General features: G+C 44.8%; 1 protein-coding gene across 2 annotated transcripts; it reads right to left on the bottom strand.

The window, feature by feature from the left end:
* Positions 1-762: 762 nt before the first annotated feature.
* C1R (complement component 1, r subcomponent) lies at positions 763-10,269 on the bottom strand. Of its 2 annotated transcripts, none has more exons than XM_006862618.1 (11): positions 10,186-10,269; positions 9,256-9,484; positions 7,594-7,786; positions 7,167-7,313; positions 6,868-7,064; positions 6,461-6,608; positions 6,246-6,367; positions 4,092-4,170; positions 3,557-3,712; positions 2,279-2,353; positions 763-1,843 (listed from the first exon to the last, which is right to left on the bottom strand). In XM_006862618.1, coding segments are annotated over exons 1-11 (2,118 nt in total). In that variant the 5' UTR covers positions 10,188-10,269; the 3' UTR covers positions 763-1,073. The 2 variants fall into 2 exon arrangements, with proteins under 2 accessions (XP_006862680.1, XP_006862681.1); XM_006862619.1 differs by having other exon boundaries at positions 971-1,843; positions 7,594-7,684; positions 10,186-10,241.
* Positions 10,270-12,065: the final 1,796 nt, after the last annotated feature.

The raw sequence follows: 12,065 nt of genomic DNA, 5'->3' as shown, positions 1-12,065 counted from the left end.
TTTTTTTTTTTAACTTTGCTGTTAATACCAGGGTGAGCTAATATATCATTGTCGTTTTGATTACTTGGAAAGGTTTTAACATTGCACGGATCATATCTGTGTGTGTTGGATCATGTAACGTTGTTCAGACAAGTCCAGAACAGTCAGCTGTACAATAACATACTGAAAATATTCTAATGCTTATTTTAACATTTGGGTCTTTCTCTGACCTTTTAATGTATGTTAAGAAATGCAAGTTATTTAAAAATATTGTTAGTGGCTCAACTTGGAAGCAAAATTTTCAAAGCACTCCTCTCCTAAAAAATACTTAGGTTTGGAAAGCAAGTGTTTAAAAATAAAGCAGCCATTATATTTACAACTATGTATATTAGAAAATCAGGATTTTCTTTGTATTGTACATTCAAAGTAAAATACTGAAATAAATTATTATTCATAACTACCATTGTAAATGTGTGCAAAAACTTAATTATTCTCTTTGTCTCCCAAAGTAAATATTTAAAATGTGACTATATATTTTAATATTAATTAAATACCAGTTTTATTCATTTGGCATCTCTGGTTAATGCACTAGGCTATCAACCAAAAAGTTGGTAGTTCTGTTCTACCTGGAGACACCTCAGAAGAAAGGCCTGGCAATTTACTTCTGAAAAATCAGTCATCGAAAGTCAGTCCTATGGAGCACAGTTCTCCTCTGCCACACATGAGATCATCATGCATGATCTCATTTTGTAAAATGGCAACTGGTAAACTGGTTTAATATATTGGAGTTTCTTATAGATTTTTATTTGGAAAAAGAGTTTTCTTCAAGCATCCAATGGTATAAAAATGGAAAAGGTAAATGATAGGTATAGATTGTGAAAACATGTCTTCAGGAATTATTGGAAGGAAGAAAGGTGACTTTTGGGTTGTTTCAGGTAAAGGATGCGGATGAGATTGAAGAAAAGAAAATGTTTTCACACAATGTCTTTCTGCATCAGTGATTTTAATATGGGCTCTGAGTGGTTATCAACAACTGGACGGATAATTCTGTTTTACACACTGCTCTCAGGATTCTGACCTAGTGAATCCTGGGCTCAGCCTTCCTCTTCCATCTCTTTCTTGATCCAGTCCACATAGCTGAGCAGCTTGGTGTAGAAGCCATACCCCCTGCTGCACCCAATGCCCCAGGATACGATGCCCGTGGCCACCCAGCGATCAGTCTTAGGATCCTTCACTGCAAAGACCCCTCCACTGTCCCCCTGGCAGGAATCCTGCTTTAGGTTTGGGTCCCCAGCACAGAACATGCTTTGAGAAAACACATCATTCCTTTTCTTTTCTCGGAGCCAGGACTCACAGGCTTCTCGTCTAGCTACAGGCAGACGGACAAACCTGAGGTGAGAAGTAATTTTCTCCTCTGTTATCCCAAAGCCACTGACGTAGCCCATGAGGTCACTGTCATAGAAGGTCTCATTGTCTGGCAGGCAGATGGGGAGGAGGTTAGGGCCCAAGGTGACACTGTTTTCCAGCTCGAGCAGGGCAATGTCTCCCTCAAAATTGTTGGAGTCATCCTGACGGTAGTCTGGGTGGATGCTGACCCTTCGGATGGGGTGGTATCCAAGTTTCATGATCTCATCCACACTTGTGTGGCCCAAGAACACATCCACAGTGGCATTGGTTTGTGCATCGTTGTCCTTGGGGTAGAGGGTATGGGCAGCTGTGAGGATCCAGCGGTCGCCTAGGAGGGCTCCCCCACCTCGTCCGTAGATGTTGGTGAACGCCTGCCAGGGGAAGTTGCCCAGTTGGGCCTTTTGTCCTGCGATGATACGCTGCTTCTGTTCTACAGGGTTGACTGGTTTCCCACACACTGGAGAAGAGAGACAGGAGAGACAAGGACAGGTCAACTCCAGATGCTGCCCTTCCTCCCTCCGATGGTCATTCAGTTTCCCTCTCATCCTTTCTCTTGGCCTTGTTCCTTCTCTTGATCTCCTCCCATTCCCACACTTACTTCTTTGGCCTGTTGTCAACCTTTTTCTTTTGTTTATTCTTTTCTATGTTTCCCTTAGTCTTTTTTTAGGAAAAAAGAAGACTACCTGTTTGCTCACTGAGAATGCTAGAATATCAGGATTGAACACAATTGTCTATGTTCCTCTCTTCCTTGCTCCTTGTCCCTTCTCCTTATTCCACATCTCTGTCTCTGATTTTCTGCTCCCTTTGTCTCTATTCTCAGTGCCATATTTCTTCTGAGACCATGTTGGGCTGCAAAAGACATTGAGTATGGCCCCAGAAAGTTTCCATTCACCTGGCAAACACCGAGGAATCTTTTCTCCTTCCTGTTCATTCTTCCAAATGCCCTGGGCTGTGCAGGTATATGCCCCTGAGGGGAGACAGGAAGATATGATTGATCAGGGTAAGAAAACTCAGTGTATAGCACAGTTAAGGAACCAACATGAACAAGAATAAAAAGGGGAAAGTAAAAATATACAACGATAGATTATTGAAAGTGTTAGAAACTCTCTCTCTCTCTCTCTCTATATATATATATATGAATGCATAGCTATATGTTCAGTATTATCCCTATTTGTAAAAGTAGGCATAAAAATCAGAAGGAACTTGTCAAAATCTTATCTGTGATTGCATTTTGGTAGTGAGATTATGGATAATAATGGTTGCTAACATTTTCTGATTGCTGACCATACACCATGCTTGATGCTAAGTACTTCCTCTGCATGATCTCATTTTATGTCTACAGGGACATGTTGAAATATGTATTGTTATCTTCATTTCATAGATGAAGAAATTCAGTTTAAACAAGGTGACATGACTTTTAAGAGCCAGAACCAAGAGGGTTGTCTAAATCCAAAGCTCAGCTCTTAACTAATACCACATATAACACAGATTATTTTTCCCTTTTTCACTAGTTTCAAATGTACAATGCATGTGATTTCTTTTATTAAAAAAACTAAAACTATATCCATTGATGAGTTGAGACTAAATTAGTATGCCTATATCCAAGAAACCACAACATAATTGTTTGGTGTTGGCAGTCTGGTTGACATGACTGTGGTGGCAGTGACAAGGGTGATGGTGATGGAAATATGGTGATGACTGTGCTGTTACTAATGGTAGTGATGATGATGGTATTATTACTGTTGGTGGTGGGATGGTTGTGTTGATAGTGATGATGGTATTTGTGGTGTTGGTGGTAATGGTGGTGGTGTTAGTGTTGGTGTTGGTGGTAATGGTTAAGAGATTCAGAATCTTCTTTTTTTAATTCACTCAGATGTCTCCTTCTTCAACTCTCCTGGTGCCTCTTGGCATTATAATTTAGGCCTGTTAAGCCTGTTTCCTGGCCAAATACCCTAATACATATCCCCTTTGTTGTTAAGTGCCATTGAGTCCCATTCAACTCACAATGACCCTGTATAGAATTTCCAAGGTGCAGCTGGTGAGTTTGAGCCACCAACCTTGTTTTCAAGCTGACCTTGCAGTCTAGTGATTTATCCCACAGCACCACTGAGAACAAATATCAGAGTATGTCTCAAGAAGAGGGAAGACTGCCACTTTCAATGGCTCCTACCTTGTGTGGACTCACTGCTTTTAGCTCTGGTCTGCATCTTGTAATATGGTTCATGGCAGAAGTACTGGATACGAGCTTGGTAGGTATTGACTCCCTTTGTGGTGGTGTAATTGAAGTAACCATTAGGCAGGCTTCGGGGTTGCCCACAGTCCTTGACTTTGAGAGAACAGAGAGTTGTAAGAGAGTGAACATGCCTGCATTGCAACCTTAGTGGGGAATGTGAATTGCCTGGACACAGAATAGGTCATAGGCTGAGAACCTTGGAGAAATATGGTCACTGGGAAGGAAGGGTACTTGAGAGGGATGGGAATTGGACAGAGTAAAATTCACTTCTGAGTGGAAGAGTCCATTAATCTTGCTGAGATGAAGACTCACTTGTTCCTGAGACAGATCAAAAGCTTTGAAAGACAAGTGAGAGAGGGTGTCTCTTGGAGAGAAGTTCAGACTAGATCTCATTTTCCTTTCTCAGCCTAGATCCCCAACGCTGGGCCTGGACGGACCCCAGGGGCAGACACACCCTTGAATTGTGACTTACTCTTGCACATGGGCATGGCACGATGCCATGTGCCATCATCTTGGCAAACAGCTGTGAAGGATAGCAGCACTTGCTTCCCCTGTTTGAACAGAGGTAGAGGTACTATTAGTAAAAGAGGCATAGTATCCCCCTTCCTACTTTTACCTACACAGAACCAGTAGGGAATGCAAAGATATCCCTCAAGCTCTCAGACTTCAGCTCTGTCATGGATGTGTCCTTCTTCCTGGCCAGTCCTTTCTGACCAGAGTTACAAATGTGAGCACACTGACTCACACACCAAGCACAGGCTAATTGTTAGACACCAGTAATCTTGCTAGACTCTTGCCTGTTTCCCACTGAGATGCAGTTGAACTTCACAATTTGTGATTAAAACCATAACAGCAAAAGCACACCAAAAAAACACCAAGATTGTGTGTCTTCTCTATTGAAACAAAAGACCCTGGTTCTGAAGCAGAACCATGTTTCTCTCCTTCCAGAATGTGCTGTCAGTCTGGGCCTGTATCACTTTATCTCTCCTACAATGTAATAGAGGTACCATTTCTTAAGGACACAGGCCTTTCCTAAAATACTAATGGCTCTCAGCCCCTTTCAAGGATGCTTGAGATGATGATAGGGGCTCAAGGGTAGGGAAAGAAAATGCTACCCTCTGAAGTGAAAAGTAATTGAACAATATGATCGAATTATTATTAAGACCAAGAATCATCCCAGAGAATAAGTCTGGGAGAAGACTGCCAGAGAATGTGCATGAAAACTAGCAAATGTCTTAGCAAAATGTAAACAACGTGAGATAACGGTATTTATCTTGCTTTACATTACATATGTGAACAACAAATGCAAAGGTAAGGATGGTAGAGGCACAGGAAAGGGAGCACAGAGTTTGTTAGTCTTCAGTCTTTTGGACCCAGGACACGTGGTTCTCATGATGTGACTGCAAGTATCCTGGAGTAAGGAGCAATTCAATCAGGCTAACTTGACTTGATGAAATATTCACATGTCTGCTCCACAAAGACTATGTGAGCATGAGTGTTTTTAAAATACTGTATCTTTAACATCTAGAACATTGCATGGCACTTTGTAGGCCTTAACAATATTTATTGAATTAATATAGTATGTCTCTGGTAGCGTAGTGGTTACGAATCAGGCTGCAAACCTTAAGGTCAGCGGTTGGAAACTACCAGTCGCTCCGCAGGAGAAAGATGAGGCTTTCTACTCCCGTAAAGATTTACACCCTTGGAAACCCTGTACAGGGTCGCTATTGGTCGGAACTGACTTGACAACACTTAACAACAACAACAACAACAACAACAATATTATGTCAAAGTCAGAAGACAGGCCCACCAGCTGCTCCATGGGAGAAAGACGAGGCTTTCTGCTCCCTCAGAGATATACAAGCCTCAGAAACCTTATACAGGCTTGCTGAGTCAGAACCAACTCCATGGCACTTACCAATAATCACTTAAGGGCATACTATAAATCTTTTCTCTGATTCTGATTCATTTTACAGGTGGATCTATTAAACAAGGAGGGAATGTTCAGTCCCAGGTCCCTGGCTAGGGAGAACTCTAATTGTATGCTTTTTAAAAACAGCATTCTAGTTTCCTAGCTTTTGTGGGACTGAGCTCCTTCCTGAGTCTGCAAAGTTGTGGCTGGTGGGCCTGAAATGAGACTACCAATGTGTGTAAAAGAGCCCTGGGGCAAGAGGCTGGAGATGTGTGTCTTAGTTCCTGCTCTACAGCAAAATCACTGTGATGTTGAGCATGTCACTACTTGCCTGTACCGCTCGCTACCCCTGCCTATTCAATCCTAATTCCAAAATGAGTCATTGGACTAGATCTGTAGTTCTCAAATTTGGTTGTACCTTAGAATCACCTGGGGAACTTTAAATAATCCTGATGTCCTGGCTATACTGCAGGTCAATGGAGTCAGAAACTCTAGTGGAAGACTCAGACGTTTAGTAATTTTTAAAATGCTTTAAGTGTTTTCAATGTGCAACTAAGTTTAAAAACCAGTTGCTTTAAATTCAAAGGTCATCCTTTGAGCTCATACAACTATGATTCTAGTTGTTGCTGAGCCTAAAGCCACTGTGGTCCTATACCATCTGAATGATTCCTTAAATGCTGAACTGGTATTCTCTCCCTTGCCTAGGGTCCTCACCTCCATGAGCTGGTAGCCTTGCTTGCAGGTGGCAATGAAGTAGTCACGGAACTGGTACTGAGGCTGTAGGTCCTGAATGATGGTGAACTTGTCTAGTGTCTTGGGCTGGGGGCACTTGATGGCTGTTGAGGAGACCAGAGGCATGTTTATCTCAGACTCGCTTATTTTTGCTTTTCTCTACCTCATCCTTCCCCACTGCTGGCTGGCAACTTTACTTTCAGTGGTGTAATGCAGCTTCCAGCCCCGGCTGTCCCCTGACTCGTCTGTGAAGAAGAGCAGATCGACGGCGTTGCTGCTGCTGTCAAGATCAGGGGGCCTCTGCATGCCACAGAATTCACCAATATTCTTCCCATTGGCATAAATCTGATGGTGGAGGAAAGAGGGTTATTGCTTCAGTGTGGACATTTCCTCCAGGGCTAGATGGGTAATCACCTGGTGGCTAGGGCGGTGGGAATCCTGCTTTGTGTGTGTTTTCAGCTTAAGAAAGAAATGGCTTCCCAGGACTCACTTCCAATTGGGAACTTGCCTAGCTCATGCATAATATTGACCCTTCCTGTCTCCTGAGGACACAGGAGGAAATAGGGAAGAGAGGACCGTAGTGGGGACAGGAGGCAAGACGTACCTGCAGCTGGTCATAGGGGCAGTGTACTTGCTGATGGTCATCAATTTCGAAAGGCTCTAGAAACTTGAGGTGGAGGGTGAGACCGCGCTCAACCCGGATGCTGTAGTTGCAGCGCAAATCAGAGGGGTAGGGACGAGGGTACTCCAGGCTGGAGATGTAGCCCGATGGCTCTGTGTACAGCTCACTGCTGCACTCAGCTAGGAGAGCACAGTCAGCCACAGGTCACAGGTCGACTTTCCAGGGGGCCCAGCAAGCCCTTGCTCAGTCTTTGCCTCCCTCCCATACACACCCGACCTCACCCTGGCAAGAACGCCCGTCTGTCTGAAGCTCATAGCCCGGACGGCAGGAACAGAAGTAGCCACCAACATAGTTGTGGCACAGGTGCTGGCACCGCGGCTGGGGATCTTCTTCGGCAGAGTTGAGCTGAGAAGCACATTCATTGAGGTCTGGAAGGGATTGAACAAAAAGGATTCGATTCCTGTTAGCGGACGCCTGTGGTGGCGCTGATCTCTGAAGGGTCAATCATCAAAGGCTTAAAGACAACGTCAGTGTCAGCTTCTGGCCGCCTGAACCGCTGAGAACTAGCCAGTGGGGACAGAGTCTAAACTGGGAGGCCTCTTAGGCAAAAAGCTTTCTATGGCTGCTTTGGATTTAATATATATATTTTTACTGGCCCTCATTTTAATATGATGGCAGAAGAACGGGCTTCCTTCTGGGATCACTCACCCACAGCTTGGTAATAGGCTAGAAAGCCCTTGTAGAACATAATGGTCCCATTCTCCTCATTGGAGAAATCCGAGTGGAAGGTCAGCAACATCTTATTTCCTTGGGACATAAATTCCTGCTTCCCAGGGGGGTTGCCCAGTGAGGAACCTAGTTGCCCGCAGAACCTCCCCAGGTTTTTCTTGTCAGCAGAGATCTGATGGAGAAAGGGCAAAGGAAAGGAAGAGATGGGTCCCAGTGGAAGGTGAGTGAAGGTCCTTTCTCTCTGGTGCCCAAGAATGAATTATGCCTCACAATTGGACACTATCTGTTACACTCTGCTAGTTGCAAATCTCCCCAGGTGACTTTCATCTATCCACCTGAATCTCCCATTGACAAGTTCTTTGTATGTTATTTTGTGCCTGGTTCTCTGTAGAATAAACACTGGACTACAAACCACAAGGTCAGCGGTTTGAGGCCACTGAAAAGATGAGTCTTTCTGCTACCTCAAAGATTTACAGCCTTGGGAACCCTCTATATTGGGTCGCTATGAGTTGGTACTGACTTGACAACGTTTAACAACAAGTGATTTTTCCAATGTTTCTTCACTCCCACCACTTCTCATGTCTTCCCCATGTCTCTCCTCATCCTGTATCCTGCCTTCCTTCCTTCCTAGTGACTGCACTGATCTGCTATAGTTTCTACTTTCTTACTCCTCTTCACCTTATTCAACCCTTTCACACCCAGCCATGCCTCCTGGTATGTTAGACTAAAGGTGAGCTCTGGGACCCACCAGCTTTAACATCAGCAAGTATTGTTTGACTTCTCTTGACTCTTTACTCCACAGACTCCTCGATCTCTTAAAAGCAGAAGAGGTCTTCTCACTCCTCTTTACTCCTCCCCACTACCACCAGGCCCTTACCCCCAAAAAACACCAAAATCACAATGACAAGCTTTCCAAATCCTCTAGGCTAGGAAGATGCTTAATTTTTGTGTTATTCTTTAATAATTTCCAGAAGGGTCTCCTGAGAATAGTATTCACTGGATATTTTGCAGGCTCTATTGAATCCCGGAATCCTGGTCTGGCACTGCCGGATAAGCACCAGACTGCTAAAACCACCAGCTGCTCCTTGGAAACTCTATACTGGGTTACTATGAGTCGGAATCGACTTGACAACAGTTAAACGACAACAACAACTTGAATCCTGAATCTAGAACCTCACTTTTGTTGGATATAGAAAGTTGTGTGGGGACCGAGCCCACTGCCTTGCTGAGGGCTGTGCTCAAGCTGTCACCACACACATTTCTCTTCCTCATGTTCTTGTTGAGACTGGAAGCCATGGTGATGCTTTTCACTGGGAGAGGGAAACTGAGGCACAGTGTTTTCCCAGACTCTCAGCAAGTCAGCAGGTGGAGAAGGTTTTTCTGACTCCTATAGATAGTGGGTTCCCTGAGAGTGGGTCCTATACCTTGCTCCTTCATGTTTCTCCCTTAAGTGCTTACTGAGAGTCTCTAAATCCAGTGGGTGTCCCATCCATGACATCACCTCACCTCAGAACTCCACTCAGTCACCAACTCTTACTGGTCTGGGGCTTGCCATGGTGGGAGGATTGTTAGAGCACAAGACCTCATTTTCACAGTTGCCCATCTTAGTCTTTTCTCGGTGTCCCCAGCCTGACCCCCTACCTTGACATAGTCATAGAAACAGCCTTCAGAAGGTTCCAGGTCAAACTGCCAGAAGACGAGCTTCACCCTGTATCCTTGGGGAACCGTGATCACAGTGGTTGTTTCAAAGTTGTTGGGGTAAGGCTTGGGGTACAGAGGGGACGTCACTTCTCCAAATTGCTTCTGGGGGATGGGGATGGACCCTCTCACTCTGCAGAACAAGACTGCCACCAGGATGTAAAGAAGCCACCTGCCGAAAAGAAAGGTGTCTAGGGCTAGAGGAGGACAGCACCCTCACTGTATGGAGGGGGACATGGACAGGGGAGGGCGGTCACAACATTCAGCACTTTTCTCTTTGCCCCTTCTAAACCTTATAGCGATAGTCCAGGTAGGGCTGAGTAAAAGGTAAGCCAGTCTCTGCACCTTGCCACATTGGGAGTTCTTCCACAGGGCAGAGTCCAGTCCAGTGGCCAGCACATTCCCTTCCCTTCATTCCCCATCCTCCTCCCCTGCTTCATCACTCTCCCCCACTTCCAGATGTGGGCCTTTCCTGGAACAGGACTGGCTTGGGACCGGTTTAATTGAGGATGAGGGTTTCCAGTAATGGCTCTTTGAGAGGGCTCCCAAAGACTCAGCAAAGGCCTCTGGGAGAAGTCACCTGTGGAGTATGGGAAGCACACACAGAATGTACTCCTCCTGGGCAGATTGAGCCCCCTTGTCTTGCTGCTGCCTGCCATGCAGTGGAGAAAGACAGGGAATGTGGCCATTTCCTCATATATCTAAGGTCTCCTTTTGTCCTGAGGAGGTGGGATGTGTCATTGTGTGTGTGCACCAGTGTGCATCATTGATAAGGTATATGGGGAGGAGAAGGGTGGTCCTATCTTCCCAAGTCAGGATTCATTCTCCCCCTTAGCTTATCATTCCCTCTTTTGTCCCATCAACCTTACTCACATTTCTCAAGACTTGTGCTTTGATCCTCGTCTCTCCTGACAGCGTCTTCATGCACTCTGTGTCGAGGGAGAGAGCGTTCATGCAGAACAGGAAGGGGGGAGGAATGATTGGAGGTGGGAGGGGGGGTGGACATTCCCGGAGGAATGTTGTAGGGAATGAACTATTTGCATAAACAAAAAAAATCTGAGTTTCCACTTGAATTTAGTTTTGGTTTTGAAATCCCTGTTGGTGGTGCCACCTGCTGGTCTATTTAGGGGAGCTTTGATGCATTTGAGTTATGGTGTTGGAGAAGAATATTAAAGGTACCATGGACTGCCAGAACAAACAAATCTGTGTTGGAAGAAGTACACCCAGAAAGCTCCTTAGAAGCCAAGACGACCAGACTTTGTCTCTTATACTTTGGACATATTATCAGGAGGGACCAGTCCCTTGAGAAGGATGTTATGCTTGGAAAATCGGAGGATCAGCAGAAAAGAGGGCGACCCTGATGAGATGGATTGGCACAATGGCAGCAGCAATGGGCTCAAGCATAGCAACAATTGTGAGGATGACGCAGGACCTGGTGGTGTTTCATTCTGTTTTACATAGGACTGTGATGGATCTGAACCGACTTGATGGCACCTAACAAAAAAAACAACTAAGGAGATGAGTATGAATTTTTAGGGACTGGTAAGCCTTTGGTTAGAGGCCCAGGCTCTTCTGTTTCTAAGTCCAGATGTGAATTTTCCCTTTCGCCAGGGACTTTCCGAGGTACTGCTGCTGTGTTGATCAGGTTTCTACCCAAATGTTGTTGTTGTAGTTGTCAGGTGCCATCAATGGAGAAGAGATTGAAGTTGTCAAGGACTTTATTCTTCTTGGATCAACTATCAACACTCGCGGAAGCAGCAGTCAAGAGATCAGACGACGTATTGCATTGGGCAAATCTACCCAAATGGCAATAGGAAATTACAGGTTGAGAGGGATGGAGGGTGATGCCTCAGGAATGACCAGCGTTTCAATGCTCAGGATGAGATGACAGGAACAATGGGATTGGGCAATACAGCTTGGGAGTGAGCAGAAGAGACTGGAGTTTAGATGCATTGAGGCACTGGCCTTCTTTACTTTTGAATAATGTTTAGACATAGAACAGGGATTGCCACGTCAGGACAATCAGTCTGTTTTGAAACCCTCCCTTCTACCTCAGTGAACTCAGGCCTACAGACTTGACATTTAAGTGACACGAGGGCAGTGAGGAGAGGGTAGAAATGTCCTCTTTTCCTCAGCATCTGGTGCAATGTTTGAGTTACCCTCTCCCCATCCCCCAGGGCTGCAGTTACTAGGAGCCCTGTTGTAGTGTAGTGGATTAGGCACTGGACTGCTAACCACAAGGTTAGTAGTTCAACTCTACCAGTCACTTCATGGGAGAAAGGCAAGTCTTTCTGCTCCCATAAAGATTGATAACCCTTGGAAATTCTACACAGGGTTTCTATGAATCAAAACTGACTTTATGGTACACAACCACCACCACCAAGCAGAGGGTGTATTTTCAGTTGCCTCATATGCATATGAGGGTTGAACAATGAATAAGGAAGACCATATAAGAATTGATGCATTTGAATTATGGTGTTGGAGAAGAATATTCAAAGTACCATGGACTGCTAGAAGAAAAACAAATCTGTCTTCAAAGAAGTATAGTCAGAATGCTCCTTAGAAGCCAGGATAGTGAGACTTCTACTCTCATACTTTGGACATCTTATCAGGAGGGACCAGTCTCTGGAGAAGGACATCATGCTTGGTAAAATGGAGGGTCAGCAAAAAAGAAGAAGACGAGCAAAAAAAGAAGTCAACAAGATGGATTGACACAGTGGCAGTAGCAATGGGCTCAAACAATTGTGGGGATG

The sequence above is a fragment of the Chrysochloris asiatica genome, unplaced genomic scaffold (assembly GCF_000296735.1).
Source record: "Chrysochloris asiatica unplaced genomic scaffold, ChrAsi1.0 scaffold00050, whole genome shotgun sequence".
NCBI classification, from domain to species: domain Eukaryota; kingdom Metazoa; phylum Chordata; class Mammalia; order Afrosoricida; family Chrysochloridae; genus Chrysochloris; species Chrysochloris asiatica.
The sequence above is the reverse complement of the archived record's forward strand: the minus strand, read 5'-3'. Positions and strand labels throughout refer to the sequence as shown.